Raw genomic sequence first — 18,418 nt, 5'->3', positions numbered from 1 at the left:
CTGGTTTACCCCGACGTAATATTGCTAGATTATTGCTAAACACGGCGTAAAACTATACTCACTCAATCAATCACAGTCTTTCAGATGGACGGGCAATTGTTTTGAAACGATCTAATAATCCACGTATACAGCTGCCATATTGTTTACGCCATGCTACAGTCAAATACAGCAGTTCAGATTATATCACATACCATGGCAAGGTGAAAAGAAACCAATATAAAAAAATCACAGGGCCTTTGTCCATGCTTTAGCATGGTGTATTGTTTTCTCCTTTCGGAATTGTTCCATATTGGTTGTGGTCAGGAGTTTGCGCCTTCTGATCTTCTGGTGGCGACTGAAAGATGTCATAGCTCGGTTGCCTGGGGGACTTCACAATTACCACGCTAGAAAAGAAGATGTAGCGTAAGTGTTACAATAACGTCAAATCTGCTTAGATAATTACTCGTGTTTACTCATAGAGTGTAAAAGTGGTATTCGAAGCATTTGAAGACAACCTGAAATTACGACTTATTGCAGATCCTGGCAAAATAAGCTCTTTGAATAGTACCTCAGATAAGAGTCATACTTTTTGAAATAAACCCAAACAAACCAGTATTGATTGACCACGGAGTTATTATAATATATTTTTTAACTGGATATTTTGATACATGTTTCATTAAAAATGTCACGGTTGTGGGTTACATACATTTTCATTATGGCGGCCATGAACACGACGGCCGCGATAACAAGGAACGTCATTCCTCTCATGGTACCCACTGTGGCTCTGTACAGAGAGACGAAGGCCGTACTCCCTATAGCTCCACACAGGGTTTCGACGGTAGCCATGCTGGAGAAGATAGCACCTAGTGCATGAGAAATATGTGTTAGCACAGGCATCAACAGCAACAGCATCAACATCTATTGTGGAACTCACAATCACTAGTGCAAGGGCCGAGCGCACACTTAAAAATGCCTTCGAGAGAGAATCTCGACAATCAGCCAAAATGTCGACATATACTGGTGAAGAGGTTGGTTGATGGTTGGTTGTTTGTTTAATGGAGGCACTCAGCAATGTTCAAGTTAAATGACAGCTGTCTGTAAATAATCGAGTCTGGACCAGACAATCCAGTGATCAACAGTATGAGCATCGATTTACACAACTGGGATACGATGACATGTGTTAACCAAGTCAGCGAATCTGACCACCAGAACCCGTTAATCACCTCTTACGAAAAGCATGGGTTGCTCATGACCAATTCCAATCCAGACCTTCACAGATGAAGGCAATCCATGCTTGTCGTAAAAGGCGACTAACGGGATCAGGTAGTCAGGCTCGCTGACTTGGGTAACACATTTCATCGTATCCCTAATGCGTAGATCGATGCTCATGATGTTGATCACTGGATTGTATGGTCCAGACTCGATTATTTACAAACCGCTGCCATATAGCTGGAACATTGCATCTGTCGCCCACTATTGTGATATTGATATTGATATTGATCTAATTTTACGGACCTTATGAGAGGGCTCATAACACTATAATACTAAGTATCAATTCTCTTACTTTTTGTCGGTTGTATAGTCACACCATTAGGGAAGATATTTGAACAATGTTGAACAAAAGGATATCCCAGTGGGCAAATATGCGTGGTAAAATTCCAGAAACACGAGCAGGGTTTAGACAAAACTACTCCAAGACTGATCATATCTTCACTTTATATGCTATTATTAAAAAATGTTTATCATGTAGAAAACATAAATTAAATGTTGCATTTGTAGACTTCAAAAAAGCATTCGATACAGTTGATAGGTTCAAACTCTGGAACTGCTTAAGAGATGCTGGTCTCAGGGAAAAAAATGTATTCCATGCTGAAGGAAATGTACTCAAACATAAAGTCCTGTGACCGTTGTGAAACGGGTACAACAGACTATTTTGATTGTCCTATAGGTTTGCGACAAGGTTGCATCCTCAGTCCCATCCTATTTTCATTTTTTATCAGTGAATTATATAATGATATTGCTGTTTATGGAAAACATGGTATTCAACTGTTTCCAGATTACTTGGAAATGTTAATGCTTCTCTTCGCAGATGATGTGATTTTACTCTCACATACAGTGACGGAATTACAAAGACATTTTAACATTCTAGATAATTACACCAAGGACTGGAAACTCTCAGTAAATCTTGATAAAACCAATGTAGTTAGTTTTCGGAGGGGTGGTCAAATTTCTCCAAAAGATAAATTGTTTCTTGGTAATCAACTTGTGAAAACAGTTCATTGTTACACGTATCTCGGTGTTCAATATGAAAAAAAGTTTTTATGATCTCTCCCTACGCGCTAAGAAAGCTCTTTTCCACTTAATACCGATTATTTACAAGACTGGAATGTTAACACTAGGTCTATATTTTAAACTTTTTGATGCCCAAATACAACCCATTTTATTATATGGTTCAGAAATATGGGGATTTCAACGTTTCGATTGTTTAGAAAAAATACATTTATTAGCATGTAGAAGATTTTTGGGAGTTGGATCGTCAACACCGAAGATTAGGGTGTATGGGGAGTGCGGGAGATACCCACTCTACATAAACTCACAGATAAGATGTTTAAAATACTGGCTTAAAATAATTAACATGCCTAACAAACACATTCCAAAACTGTCCTATAATATGTTGGTTCACTTAGATAGTATTGGCAAAGTAACTTGGGCATCAAGAATAAGATGTTTATTGTTTTCTCACGGTTATGGGTATGTCTGGTTAAACCAAACTGTTGGTCATATTGATGTATTTATTAATGATTTTCGCAATCGAGCTATTAATATGTTTCACCAGGAATGGCAATCAAGTTTGAATAATAGCACACGCTATGATTGTTAAGGACATTTAAAACTTTACTACAACAAGAAAAATATTTATCTGTACCTAGATGCAACGATTTAAGGCATAAGTTTATAAAATGTAGACTAGGTTTGCTAAATATGATGATAAATGAAGGAAGAAAAACGTCCATTGAGAGAAATCAAAGAATCTGTCCATTATGCAAAGAAGCAGTAGAAAACGAAATTCACTTCACTTTTAACTGTAAATCATATGCTGACCTTAGAAAGAAATATATACTAGAGTATTATCTGTCAACCCCCCAGCCACACACCCCCCCGACCCCCGATGTAGCTTTTAAATCACTATTATGTTCTTACCATGAACAAAATATTAGAAATCTGTCATTTTTTATAAAACACTCCAGTAGATGAATTGCTGAAAAATTAGTTACAATTGACTTGTAAAAAAAATAATACTTATGTATAACTCTGTAAACTGTATGTGGGCCGGAGGCCTTGAATACAATAAAATTCTTGTCTTGTCTTGTCTTGTGTTACTTTTTCATGTGTATCCGTCGACATCTTAGAACTAGATCATACCTTGTTCATGAGCTTCCACCATGCTGGACAAAACGGAGCGGGTCACAGGTATCGACACGGAGCTTATGGACGCCACAAAAGGCACTGAAGTAAACAAGGTAGTACAATTATCAATCAATGATCTGATCTCTCAAACAGGTAAGAGGGCGACAAAGCTCATGCAAATAAACTTTTACCACGCAGTATGACAGTACACAGGCGGTTGTGTATGACAATATAACTACCGGGCTAGGTATCACTGACTTCACTTGACCCAAAACTAGAAACAAAGACGTATGTGAGATTTATGATAATTATTTTACAAACAGAAATTATTTTCCAGTATATTGACTGAAAATTCATTGTAATGCTGGTATTGTTCACATCTGGAGAAAGCACTGGCCAAAGCAGTAGGTTGACATTAACTGTGTGCAGGTTTTCTCGATTCTGGCGGTGTCAGACCTTGTGTTGTCGTGCTGCAAAATGACTCTTCTTGGCTGTTGTCACAAAAGGTCTGAACACTTCATCCCTGTATCGCTGGGCTTTCGGGGGCGCCGTTACGAATCTGTTCCGGAGCCGGATCTGCCGGATATAGTGGTCTTCGGTCGGTCTTCGCTATCTTGGGCAGTCTTGGGTCTAGCCTGTTTGCTGGTAGCAGTTTATCAATTTGCTGATGATGGGCTGGTTGCAGTTGAAAGTTCTTGCCACCTAACGCAGTGAAGCCCCCATATTGGCCATACCGACCGCCCTGTCTCGTTACGTGCGTAAGTCTTGGCAAGCTCGTTGTGTTTTTATTTTCGGTATTTATGCCATAATCATGCATGTGCATTTGGACCAATGTCCCATAACTACGTTTTCCACGTTGTGAAAAATGCGTTGTTATCGAGACCATGTTTTCGGTGAGTGTTTTCTGCTTGGATTCAAACCTGTACCAGGGTTTTGGTTTTTTATGCAATTACTTTAAAAGTGATAACTTTCTTTTGCCCGGTGTGCCCATAATCATGAAGGACAATTGTTGATGCAAGGAACAATGACGTATCACACACTACACTGAGACTAGTGACGTACTGCGGTGAATATGATGTTTTGTTACTTGCTTAATACTAGCTACAAATGTACATTTATAATGTTTAAATGCCAAGTTGCACCAATGTATGCTTTATAAGGTTAAATCGACTCCTGCGAATTTATGCAAAATGAGTGTTCATCAAACAGTCTACTCCCTGTTGAGCCATTGGTTATCGAAATGCGTTCATGCATTATCTAGAGAGCATTATTATGTACATAAAGACATAAGTGTTAACATTACCCGAATACAGCATGGCGTCTGTGCTGGCCAGGCCTTGCAGAATGAGAGACCCCATCAGTAGGAACATCCCTGTTACAGACAGAATCTCCACCCTCACGCACGCTGACCCAAGCTTGATGGCAACAAGTCCGCTAATGGTCATGAACACTGTGGAATAGGCACCGTAGTAACCTATCTTTACAGGATCCCAACAGAAAGGTCGACCAAGCTGATACAATATCTCAATCGCACCTTTACCATTCAGTCCAATGGACAGCAGAGCAAATACAATCACAGAGGCAATAAATATGGATCGCTTATTGTCTCCGCTTTTGTTGACGTAAAATCCGAACACTTTCTTTAAATGAACTACAGGCGAAAGTTCCTTAACCTCCGTTTTCTTTACTGTTTCCGTAAGGCCAAATATGACGATGGCTGTGGCAAGAAGAATTAAAGCTGTATTAATGACTGATGGGTAGAAGTAGCCAAGCTTCTCAATAAGGAATCCTGTCATAACCTGTCCTAATGCTATGGCGATAGACACCGAGCTATCTGTCATCACTATAGCGAATGTCCTGGTGGCGTGGGTCTTCGTCACGTCGGCTGCATAGGCCATGTTGGCGAGGAGGAAGGTGCTTGTTGAACCGGAAAACCCCTCCAGGAGAGTCCCGATGAGGAGGAAGTTGAGATTAAGATGGTACTTGATTACCAGTATGAAGCCTACATATTTACAAGTACATCCTAGCATCGGTAAAACAAACAACAGCTTCCTACCGATGTGGTCCGAGTAGGACCCCACGACCATGTTCACGATGACCGGGGGAATCTGAAAACACAGGCATAGCTTCAAGATCTCGAAAGATGTGGACTGCTGAACACGTACCTCCACCTCAACAGCTTCCTCGCTGGCATTGGCAAGACACGATGATTGTTTATTTGTCGATATTGACGAGGAGTGTGTGCCGTTACTGTAGACGTCCTCATAACGAGAATGGATGTACTGGGTGAACAAAGGGACGGAGGAGTTATTGGCACACGTGAAAAGCATCAGAACCACGCTTGATATGACCCTCTCCTTGATGTAAGACTTGGGTTTGTCATGAACATTACTAGCGGTTTCCTGTGACTTTACATTAGGCTGTTCTTGTACGCTGTCCATCCTTACCGGGTTGTTAGTTTACCTCATTAATAACTTCATTTCATTCTAACTGAACCGTGTGTTTGCTCGCTCTGAATATGACACAAATTGTGCCAATGTTGTGTTTTTTTTATTACATCAAGCAGAGTCATTCCTGATTCCCACTGGTAGTTGGTGGTTAATTTGATCTACTGAATGTTAATGTACATCACGAGATGGAGTATAACAATGCACCATCTGTTGCATGATTACAGGGAAGAGTCAGATGGTTGTGACCCAAGCTATAGCGGTACATATTAGATGACGAGGAGGAATTCATATTGCAATTTGGTCACTCGATTTTAGTCAGAGAGTAGAGAGTCCGACACGCCCTTCAGATGTCGTGTGTCGGTAATGAAGTATTAACTAATGTAAGCAAATAAACGTCAGACAATGTACTGATATAATAATGTACAGGAATAATAACAAGTGCATTTATGATTTATTTATGATTTATAAAATCCATTCACTAGGTGAATGCTCACACAGCTGACAATCAAAGAGCAGCACATTATTACCCCGGATAACCCAAGCTGCCTGTGAAGGGGCCAGAAGGTTACAGTCACTAGTCTTATCTCACCGGGTACCCATTTTCATTTTTGAACAGAGGCGATTTTTAACAAACTCCCCTAAGGTGAGACCACCTGTATCACATGTGCGTTGTTGTGAGGCAGGACTGAAGTCCAAGAAACTCTCAGGAGTGAAACTGCCAAATACGGTCACCCATCCATTGACTTTCATTGCCCATCGTTGCTTTGTTGATGCTCTAAGCACAGGACCACACAAAACCACCAAATATTTCTTAACTGTGAGTTTATTTGCTAATATTACGGATGTACGGAAGCGTAGGTCTTAGTATCTCTTACGTAGGAGTTAGTACGTATTATCTCCTACGTAGTACTTAGTAAATCTTACGTAGGACTTGGTATCTCCTATGTAGGAGTTCTTAAGTTCTACAGTAGGACAGACGATCTCCTACGTAGGACATACTATCTCCAACGTAGTACTTAATTTTTCCTACGTAGGACTTTGTATCTCCTACGTAGGACTTAGTATCTCCTTCGTAGGACTTACTATCTCCTACGTAATACTTAATATCTCCTGCGTGAGAGATGAGCGATATATATTAATATACATTAATCTGAAATGAAACAACGCCAAGAATCTTTGACAAGGGGGGAAATCATTTGAAAATGTGTACTTAGTAAACTTTGGGGACCAGTCATTGTTTTAAAACTTATCATGGGTTTTGTTACGGTAAGGACAGATTTTGTGACGGCAGTGGCATTTTTCTAGTTTGATGTTGTTTGTATCTAAATTTTCCATTCAAAGATATCAAATGTTTTGGAATCTTATTTAACACAACATTTTTGTATCAATTGAATATAAGCAATAAGCATATAAGTATGAATTTTTGTTACAGTAAGGGCAGGGTAGTGTAACCGCTGTGACAAAGAAGACCACGGCTGTGATAGGGCCGTTTCGGTAGTGACATTATACACCGTCACAATGTCACTGCCGTAACATGCGGTCTTTACCTGTTTTTAACATGGCAGTGATATCTATGTAAATCTTTTGCCTATTACATATTCTTCAACATTCTGAAATATCTGACTGACAAATTCATGAAATTATCTTTTAAAGTAAACATATAAAACTGGCTATTATTAATAATGTCACTACCGTTATTGTGTCGCTACGTAACAATTAATGGCAATGTCCATGCCATAACATTATCATTTTCCTTATTCAGTTAAAATTGATTTATCTGTGTATGTCTGTTATTTGTGGTGCAAGTATGTTTGGTAGTAGTGCTTCCATTAAGCATAATATAATTCATATTCTCATGTTAATTTGTTTGCTACATATTACATTACATTTGCAAATAAGAAATAGAAGAATTGTTTAGGCAGGTACTGATTGTTTGCGTATCTGGGGATTTAAATCGACCCTTTCAGATTAATGGAGTTTTTAAGTACTACGCAGGAGATAGTAAGTCCTACGTAGAAGATATTAAGTACTACGCAGGAGATAGTAAGTCCTACGTAGGAGATATTAAGTACTACGTAGGAGATTGTAAGTCCTACGTAGGAGATATAAGTACTACGTAGGAGACAGTAAGTGCTACATAAGAGACATTAAGTACTACGTAGGAGACAGTGGGTCCTACATAGTAGATATTAAGTCCTACGTAGGAGATAGTAAGTCCTACGTAGAGATATTAAGTATTATGCAGGAGATAGTAAGTCCTACGTAGGACTTAACAACTCCTACTTGGAGTTTGTATGTCCTACGTAGCAGATAGTGAGACAAAAAATAATTTCAACGTGGCCCTACTACGCTTCCGCACAATATAGAGTTATGAGACACTGAAAAAAACCCAACAAACAACAAACTAGAACACAAATGTATATTGCATTGTCGATAGAAACCATAGTAATATAAATAAATGCATTGTTAAGTTGTTGGTAATATCCGAGTGCTAGTGTGTGGTTTGATTGGGACGAGCATTCAACAAGGTGTGGATTCCAGTGACGATTAGATGTCTCCATGTCCTTACAATAAACTAGAGTGAGTGAGTGAGTGAGTTTGGTTTTACGCCGCTTTTAGCAATATTCCAGCAATAACACGGCGGGGGACACCAGAAACGTGCTTCACACCTTGTCCCCATGTGGGGAAACGATCCCGGGTCTTCGGCGTGACGAGTGAACGCTTTAACCACAAGGCTACCCCATCGCCCCACAACAAATTAGATATTTATTAGAACAGTTTTGTTTTTAGGATAGTGTAGTAGAACATTATAGTTTCCGGTGGATCAGTTTGCGCAGCAGTTGCCTGTCGTTACAGACGTCCACATCAGCATGCCTCGACACACATCGATGCTGTACGTCCAGTACTATCACATATGAGGTGGCCTTCGTTGGAACTCGAGGATGAAAACGAAAGTAGTATGTATCTCTGCCTCGTGAAATAGGTGTTTATGTACACAAGATTATACATACAATTATTATGTACAATGCAATATTAATTAACATTAGTTATCATAACAAACATCTAAAGCAATAATAAGTTACAAATCTTCAGGATCAACTCGGCATTTATAAAAGAAGAAATAACTTGTATGTCTCACAAAAGTGAAAACATCGTATTCTGTGGCAAACATAATTCCCTACCACCTAGCAGAATAGTGAGTGCGTAAGTTGGGTTTTACGCCGTTTTTAGCATACTCCAACAATATTACTGTAGGGGACACCAGAAACGAGCTTCACACATTGTACCCATGTGGGGAATCGAACCCGGGTCTTCAGCGCGACTAGCGAACGCCTTAACCACTAGGCTACCCCACCGCCCCTCCTAGCATAATAAGCGACATAATATCGTAAGGGTTATGTTATAAACGTTATACATTTATAAGTGCACATGTGATGTCATAAGGTATCGGCAGGATACACACATTAGGTAAAAACACATCTGGACGTTTTACAGTGAGAACAATAAATTGAATGAACAAATCAGTTGCTTGATAACGGTGTTAGTATCTACACCGAAACGTCGCATTCACTGCAATAAAGTAGTTGACTATCCATAGAACTTGGTTTTCCTTCTTCTCTTTACAACTTTTAAAATGCCTCTCAAAGAAATAAATTGAATGCTGAAAGTTCAATGTTAACCCTCGGAGAAGGGGAGATAATTCATGATGTCATGCTGCTGGATAAATGCGATATATATGAAAGGGAAGCTGGTAAAAAAAAAGAAGAGGAAGTGAGATCGTAAATGTCACAGTAACCATGCGATACATATGGAATACTGTAAGGGACATTCTCGCGATCTCGACCTTTGGAAACAAGCTACAAATGCCAAAAGTGCGAGAATGCGAGATCGCGAGAATGTCCCTTACAGTATTCCATACATACATTATCACAGCACAATTATAAATTGACATGCTCTCTAGTGACCTCCTGCTACCTTTATATCACCAGCCTGGTAGTGACAGTCAGAACAATGAAGCATTTATACAGCGGGAAATGCATCCGTTGTATTTAATTAGTATGTTTGTACAAAGAATCCATCTAAAAATAAGCTTTTAGTTTATAATTTACTTTTGCCCAAATTTACTGAAATGCTTATAAAACCGAGCACGTGTGGAACTGGGTTTGTAGAAAACGATGATGAGTTATGTAAAGGTGGTTTACATCTTGAACACTGATCGACAATGCTTGTTACAACTTTCGTTAGTGTTATGGTAGGGGTGTTGCCATCATCTTATTGATCTTTATGGAAGGTAGGCGGTTGTGTTATGGTTCATATCAAGTATCCGGATAAGCTCATTATTCACAAGTTTTAACACGGCAAAAGTGGACAAGTTTTACCAATATTTTATAACGGTATGTGTTATTGAAAACTGAAAATATTACAGACTAACTGACCACGTTCCTTAATCTTAAACCTGTCAAGGGTCACATTGATAACGAGCATCGAACGTAATCCGAGACCAGTATCTCTAAAGCTAATAGAACCAAAGTGCAATACGTTGATCTGTACTGTATGTTTATATCCCATGGTCGATTCCCGTGCCACATATACCTTCGTGGCATACTCGCGACTGGCCATCGATGCTTCGGTCAAACTAAATGACACAATCTCAAGTTCACAATAACAACGCTATCGTGAGTTGTGTCTGTAAACGCGATTATCTGCGATAGCTAGAATAGGTATTATAATAATGTAATATAATACAACTATTGGACTCAGGTATTGACGTACTCTACACTAATGAGTTTTTGTCAAATACTAACACTACAATACTAATCAATTTATATGGACAGTAGCAAAGGTATATAGTCAATTAGGGAGTTAGTGAACAATTAACCATCCAATCAAACCCTTACAATGACACTGATACAATCAGTTCGAAATGTCTGACAATGATATTAATATGAGGAGCATCGTTAATTACATTCACTGTTGAGGTGATGGACTAATCACAAATCAGTTTACAGCAATCATCGTTGTCGTGCAGATTACAACAAAGGGATAATAAGGCGTCGTCATTGAGGTTTAACAATTACAGTCGTCATTGAATGGAACGATTTAACAATTACAGGATAAACCCATTACCGACATGAAGGCACCAGATTGTGAACCCAAGTCACATATACAAATGGAACGATTTCAGCAATGTTCCATCCACTGGTACACCACACAGCATGTACAACCACTTTCAGTTGAATGTTCCATCCACTGGTACACCACACAGCATGATACCCAACTCTGACATCCATAAAACTCTCTTCCTTATGGTAAAGTACAACCACTTTCAGTTGAATGTTCCATCCACTGGTACACCACACAGCATGATACCCAACTCTGACATCCATAAAACTCTCTTCCTTATGGTAAAGTACAACCACTGGTACACTTCCAGTTGAATGTTCCACCCACTGGTACACACTTTCAGTTGAATGTTCCATCCACTGGTACACCACACAGCATGATACCCAACTCTGACATCCATAAAACTCTCTTCCTTATGGTAAAGTACAACCACTTTCAGTTGAATGTTCCATCCACTGGTACACCACACAGCATGATACCCAACTCTGACATCCATAAACTCTCTTCCTTATGGTAAAGTACAACCACTTTCAGTTGAATGTTCCACACTGGTACCCAAGTCTGACATCCACAAAACTCTCTTCCTTATGGTAAAGTGCAACCACTTTCAGTTGAATGTTCCACCCACTGGTACACCACAAAGTGTGAGACCCGGTTAATTCTCGCCTTATACTTTCATACAACAGCAGGATGTTTCTTAATGGTTAAATATATTTTCTGAGGTGGTCCTCTCAGCAATTTTGTTCCAGCTGTATCTTCCTGGCTACATCCAGTTCCAGGTGTATCTTCATCTTCACGTGGAGAAATAAGCAGGACATAGTCCGGTTGTTTTGGAGACCATACAATTACCACACTGAAAACAAAAAAAGCGTAAAAGACGAGTCTTTTAATGTATCTTTTAACAATGATTAGTTTCAGTTTGTCAGAGTGAGTGAGTGAGTTTAGTTTAACGCCGCTTTTTAGTAATATTCCAGCAAATCACGGAGGGGGACACCACAAATGGGTTTCATACATAATACCCATTTGGTGAATCGAACCTGGGTCTTCGGCATAACGAGAGAACGCTCTAACCACTGCCGCCCCGATAATTTGTCAGAAAGCCAAGGAGACATTAATCGAAACATCATGAGGTTAACAACGGTTGGGTCATAATGGGACTGAGTACAAGTGACATGTAACTGAAACTTGGGTTAAGGCAACATTTATCCTTCCGGTTTGTTTCGTTGGAAAACCTATAGTAACATAAAAGAAAACTTTTCGTTTAAATCAAAGGTATAATTTGTCAACCATTGTATTATACTGAATCTGAGATTCGAACAATAATTCGATGATTCCAAGAGATGATTGAAAGTGAGATAGTGAGTTTGGTTCTACGCCGCCTTTAACAATATTCCAGAAATATCACGGCGGTGGACACCAGAAATGGGCTTTACACATGGTACCCATGCGGGGTATCGAACCTGGGTCTTCGGCGTGACGAGCAAACGCTTTAACCACTAGGCTACCCCACCGCTCAGATGATTGAAAAACAAACACACGCATCAAGCAGTCATATACTTTTGAACAGGTTACCTAGTCACAGCGGCCATAAAAATGACGGCCGCCATTACTAAGAACGCCGTCCCTCTTATTGTATCGACCGTTGCGCTGTACAGGAAGGTGAAGGTCGCACTCCCAATAGCTCCACTCAGGGTGTCGACGGTAGCCATGCTGGAGAAGATTGCACCTGGTACGAAGGAAGTACAAGTACTGCATTAAAACAATACCTGTTCATCTACAGTGACAGTGTCAGCAATATGCACCTTACAACAGTTACTGCGAGCCCCAAACAGTATACGATATAAGCACAATGTCATTGGCAATTAGAGTAACATTAGATCTTCAATATTTTGGATAACAAATATACCATGATCACAAGCAGCCTCCTTTTATAGTGAGTGAGTATGGTTTTACGCCGCTTCTAACAATATTCCAGCAATATCACGGCAGGGGACACCAGAAATGGGCTTCACACATTGTACCTATGCGGAGAATCAAACCCAGGTCATCAGTGTGACGAGCACACGCTTTAACAATTACGCTACCCAACCGCCCCCACACATACACAAACTCATTGATAAAGAACATAAACAGGACAGGGCTCAAATCGCACCCTTGTCCTACGCTACTAGAGGTGCTATGAAGGAAGTTTTAGAGCAACCAACCTTTACATTTGCTTTTACATTTCCATACATACTTTTTAAAAGATTGTGCATTTTACCATGGCATCCTCTTTGCATGAGTAAATATAAGCATTGGTTCCTGTCAATATAATCAAAAGCCTTTCTAAAATCAATGAATGCACAATAAAAGTTGCCTTTTGGCCTACAGAGTTATATTTGAACATAATGCCTGCAACGTAAAACTGTGGTCAATGGTGGAATATATTGAGAACGGACACCTGCTCTTAAAACGTTTGAATAACCGCGTCCTATGTGCTATGGTATTGACACATCCATCAGTACATACCTTGTTCCTGAGGATCCACCATGTGCGACATCACCGACCGAATCACAGACACCGACACACCACTGAATGACCCAACAAAGGGCACTGAAATAATATGCCCGTAAAACAATTTACTTTAAATTATGACACCTAGTCTCTTCAGGCTATCAACATTATGAAATGTATACAAATATAAAATGTAAACAAATATCAATCATACACAAATATAATATATATACAATTATAAGATATATACAAATATCAGTATAAAATTAATCAAATTATTATAATTTGATATGTGTTTGATTCAGTGAATTGAGATTTTACGTCGCATCGGCAATATTTCAGCCATTTAGCGATGAGACCAGATTTATACACATACACATGTCCATCATTGCCACAAAATCATTTTTATAAAGCTATATGTTTTCCAGAGTTCTGCAAATACACTTTACGAAAAAAGGGGCAGGATAAAACTTTCTGAATTCACGTTACTAATACTGATCTAAATTATCCAAAATGTTAGTAAGTATCTCTAACGTCAATAATCTAGGCATTTCTCTCAAGCAATACACATGAAATGGCAGTAACGAAAATTAGGACCTGGATTGCTATTGTGGTATTTAAGTAACGCGGCTTCGAGAGGGAGGTGAGGTTAGGTAAGATGTGATTTCTGTCTGCTTGCAGTAGTCCCGAAATGCGAGGTTTTAATGCCAGCTCGCCCTCTGAGATACCATTTGCAGTATCATGGATGTCCCACTCAGTATACTGACACTGGGCCGAGCAGTCCTTGTTTTGTGCCCTGAATGTGCACCAGGCCGGGAAACAACAAGCACCATCTTTCAGCACCATTTGGTATGCTAGGGATCCAAGGTTCGAACAACTAACCTTCGGCTGACGCGCTCTCCACTAGACCACGAACGCAGTCTTATGTGAGACGAAAGCCCGAAGTGAAATGTGGCGACATCTGGCCACAACAACTGGCATGGTGCTGAGAAACCGTATGAGATAACCAGAGGAAATTGGGAATAGAACCAGTGACGAAAGTAAGTGTCATGGCATGTGGAGATCCTATCCTAAATATACAAGGTTTACGTGCTCTGTAAGTAGTGAGTGTAGCACCAGCGAAACACCGGGTCTTCAGCAACCCATGCTTGTCGTAACAGGCGACTAACGGCATCGGGAGGTCAGGTTCGCTGACTTGATTGACACATCCAGGTTGCGTACATTGATGCTCATGCCGTTGATCATTGGATTGTCTCGTTCAGACTCGATTATTAACAGAACGCCGCCATATAGCTGGAATAATGCTGAGTGCGGCATTAAATAACAAACAAACAGAAGTGAGTGTAAATTGTGCAAACACTCTACTGAGAGCTTTAACCTATGTGTTTAGGGAATAAAGAATTGTACAATTTGTAAAGTTCTGCATAGTTATTTTTAAGACAAATATAGCATATTACCCAAATACAGCATGGCGTCTGTGCTGGCCAGGCCTTCCAGAATGAGAGACCCCATCTGTAAGAACATCCCTGTCACAGCAAGAATCTCCACCCTCACGCACGCTGACCCAAGCTTGATGGCAACGAGTCCGCAAATGGTCATGAATACTGTGGAATAAGCACTGAAGTAACCTATCTCTTCAGGGTCCCAACAGAAGGGTCGACCCAGCTGATACAATGTCTCTACTGAGTTTACACCATTATTCACAATGGTTAGTAGGGCAAAGACAATCACAGAGGCAATAAATATGAAACGCTTATTGACTCCGCTTTTGTTGACGTAAAATCCAAACACTTTCTTTAAATGAACTACAGGCGAAAGTTCCTTTACCTCCGTTTTCTTTACTGTTTCCGTAAGGCAAAATATGACGATGGTTGTGGCAAGAAGGATTAAAGATGTATTAATGACTGATGGGTAGAAGTAGCCAAGCTTCTCAATAAGGAATCCTGTCATAAGCTGTCCTAATGCTAAGGCGGTGGCCACCGAACTATCGGCAATTACTATAGCGAATGTCCTGGTTGTTTGGGTCTTCGTCACGTCGGCTGCATAGGCCATGGTGGCAAGAAGGAAGGTGCTTGTTGAACCGGAAAAACCGTCCAGGAGAGTCCCGAGGATGATGAAGTTGAGATGAAGATGGAACTTGACAACCAGCATGAAACCTACATATTTACAAATACATCCTAGCAGCGGCAATATAAACAGCATCTTCCTGCCGATGTGGTCCGAGTAGGACCCAACGACTACGTTGACGATGATAGCGGGGACCTGAATAGACAAGCTTAACTTCAGTACCTCATACGACGTGGACTGTTGAATGTGCACTTGCAACTTATCAGCTTCTTCGCTTGTGTTGCGAAGACACGGTGAATGTGTACAGGGCGATCTTGACGAGGAGTTTGTGCCGTTCCTGTAGAAGTCCTCAAAGCGAGAATGGATGTATTGGGTGAACAAAGGGACGGAAGGCATACTGGCACTCATGTACAGCATCAGAACGATGGTGGTTACAACTCTATCCTTAGTGTAAGACACTGGCTTTTCTTGATCACTACTTTTGTCATCTTTGGACGACGTTAAGTCCTGCTTTTTAATGTTATCCATTTTTACTTGTTTACTTCCGAAATAGCTTCATATATCTCTGAACTCGTCCTCGTATACTCTTTGGTGTTTCTGTGGGTCTGGTACCAGATATTATTATTTCTTCACAACCAGTAATGACCCTGCGTAATAGTTATCGGTTAATTTTTCATGTAACCTCATGGAATGTTCGAAATAACGACCTCTGATAATGTCCATATGTCACTCGACCACATGAAACAGATGGGCACAAAATCTCAACACTCCATCATCTACGCCCCTAATGAGGTGGGGCTCTTCTGGCATGTCATTCACCGTCGCTGCAGTCGCTCGGGGATGTTCCGATAAAATATCAAGGTGATGCTATATTTTCAGGTCATTCACATCCAAGTGGGAAAGAAATCGAATTGATAATGTCAGTATTTGTGAAACTGTGATTTCGATAGCCGTTTATCAAACAGAAGTATGAAATCTCTGCCAGTGGAAGGTTCATTATACAACATTCACGATGTGACGCATCCGTGTGGCTATATGTTGGCATCTATCGGTGTCCTACATCGAATCTTCATTACATACTGTCGTGATGACCTCTGAACTGGTTTCAAAACGCTGGCTCTAAAGATCAATGTTCAGGATGTGACGCTTTTAAACATGACAACAAAGGGAATGACTGATGTTCCCCGTCATGAACTACAACATGAAGACGTCCGTTGTCCACAGAACAGCTGTTTTACTTCGTCACAATTCCATCAGCATATCCACAACCTGTAAAAGATATTGTTCAGGCGTTTTAGATTCGTCAGGTATGATAGTCACTCAAGCAGAACATTGTCGCATCGGTAACCCCCCATTACCCCTACATGCCACTACCCCTACAGCTTATAACAACATAGTTTACGGTCTGTTGCACTGTCAACCCACTGCCTGTTACCTATTCCACACAATGGACTTATCCACTTAAGAGACATAACAACACACAACTAAAAGGTTGAGAGAATGATTTTAATGAAAAGTGATCATCATTTGTCATCATCAAGATTTTAATAAGAATAAACAATAATTCGTCATCATGATTCTTTGATGGACATTAACAATTAATAAATGTTAGTTTGTTGTCAACAGCTATATACTATATCGAACTATCTCAATTTACTTTCTCGTCTCACCTTCTCATTTCCCTCCACTTCTCAATAATACTGTGTATCTTTTATCATGGCACTAAAACAACTTAATTTCAACATTTAACAACCTACACATTATCCAATTTGTAAAATTGTTCTACTCACTAGAGGTTTATGTTTCATCATGAAACTAAAACAACTTTTAGCTAATCCCAAATTTCCTTGACACAAAACACTAAAGAACAGTTTAATCCCTCCCTTGATCTCATCTGTATACTCTATGCACTAATCTCTCTTTGGGTCAGTTCATTATGCCACAGGTAAATGCCGTGTGTTGTTTTAACTAATTGTAGGGATACTGGGCTGTAGGGGTAGTGGCATGTAGGGGTTATGGGATACAACCGTCGCATCCCTTGGCGGCAGATGATAACAAAGAAAATATCCCAAGGCGAATACACGTGATATTCATACAGTCAGTAAACACAATGACCAAATGTCACAGAGTTACAGAGAGCTATATGCGATGATGATTATAAGAGTTTACAGTTTGTGGAAGAAGCTTTCGTGAGATTATTATGAATATCCTGACTTATGACTGTGTTGTTGATCCCAGCAGAGACCATATGATATTATGTGGTCTCTGATCCCAGGTGTTGTAACAAGACGAACCTGTATTTGTCGAAAACCTCCGAATCGGTCCGAGAATTCCAACGATATGTAATCCAAAGGTGCTGTTCCTGGGTGCACAAAACCTTGTGTGGGGAAGTATACGGCAAGGCTTTCAAACAAAGTGTCTCAAGGCTCCCTGCTGACTGGCACAGGGCACACTCGCACACATGTGTCACCTGCCTCTTTCTTTCTTCCATTGGTCCGTGCGACGGCCAGCTGATCAGAGTGGTTGTCATGGCTCACATTCCCTTTGACTGGGTTAGCATAACATCTGTGTGGCCAGTGCAACAACTGATCTAAAATAAGCATTTAACCTTTGAATGACCTGGACTCGATGATTTCAACCCAGGTCTACTGGATCACAGTTTTCTGCTGCGGTACACAAAGAGAGACTAGTATTATCAGCTGCATCAGACAGTCACCGGCCACTGGTCATTGTTTTATATACCCGTGTAATTTGTGACTACATGTATACATATCCGGTCAGAGTGTAAACGTAAGTCCACTATAGACCCTAACTATTTCGGTATTACACACCTGAAAAACAGATATCATATACAGCTATATGGTCTAAATATAATAAATAAAACATATTTTTAAAAT

At 40.1% G+C, this 18,418-nt stretch overlaps 2 protein-coding genes across 2 annotated transcripts; both read right to left on the bottom strand.

The window, feature by feature from the left end:
- LOC124283171 (solute carrier family 46 member 3-like) lies at window positions 1-5,891 on the bottom strand. The gene is made up of 4 exons (XM_046719196.1): window positions 4,691-5,891; window positions 3,403-3,486; window positions 686-842; window positions 1-383 (listed from the first exon to the last, which is right to left on the bottom strand). The coding sequence occupies exons 1-4, from the start codon at window positions 5,826-5,828 to the stop codon at window positions 248-250; spliced, it is 1,515 nt and encodes a 504-aa protein (XP_046575152.1). The 5' UTR covers window positions 5,829-5,891; the 3' UTR covers window positions 1-247.
- Window positions 5,892-12,529: 6,638 nt separating this feature from the next.
- Window positions 12,530-16,049, bottom strand: LOC124283213 (solute carrier family 46 member 3-like). The gene is made up of 3 exons (XM_046719244.1): window positions 14,912-16,049; window positions 13,470-13,553; window positions 12,530-12,687 (listed from the first exon to the last, which is right to left on the bottom strand). The coding sequence occupies exons 1-3, from the start codon at window positions 16,047-16,049 to the stop codon at window positions 12,530-12,532; spliced, it is 1,380 nt and encodes a 459-aa protein (XP_046575200.1).
- Window positions 16,050-18,418: the final 2,369 nt, after the last annotated feature.

The sequence above is a fragment of the Haliotis rubra genome, unplaced genomic scaffold (genome assembly GCF_003918875.1).
Source record: "Haliotis rubra isolate DU_JTF1 unplaced genomic scaffold, ASM391887v1 Scf310, whole genome shotgun sequence".
Classification (NCBI taxonomy): Eukaryota; Metazoa; Mollusca; class Gastropoda; order Lepetellida; family Haliotidae; genus Haliotis; species Haliotis rubra.
Note: the sequence above shows the minus strand (reverse complement) of the source record. Positions and strands in the feature narration are given on the sequence as shown.

Bases quoted from the DNA above. Each gene is read 5' to 3' on its own strand.
- LOC124283213 (XM_046719244.1), bottom strand. From the start codon at position 16,049: ATGGATAACATTAAAAAGCAGGACTTAACGTCGTCCAAAGATGACAAA. The intron at 13,554-14,911 runs GTAATATGCTAT...ATATTATTTCAG, and splicing joins AGACGCCATGCTGTATTTGG to TGCCCTTTGTTGGGTCATTC. The intron at 12,688-13,469 runs GTATGTACTGAT...CCTTCGTACCAG, and splicing joins GGTGGATCCTCAGGAACAAG to GTGCAATCTTCTCCAGCATG.
- LOC124283171 (XM_046719196.1), bottom strand. From the start codon at position 5,828: ATGGACAGCGTACAAGAACAGCCTAATGTAAAGTCACAGGAAACCGCT. The intron at 3,487-4,690 runs GTAATGTTAACA...TGTTTACTTCAG, and splicing joins AGACGCCATGCTGTATTCGG to TGCCTTTTGTGGCGTCCATA. The intron at 843-3,402 runs GTATGATCTAGT...CTCATGCACTAG, and splicing joins GGTGGAAGCTCATGAACAAG to GTGCTATCTTCTCCAGCATG.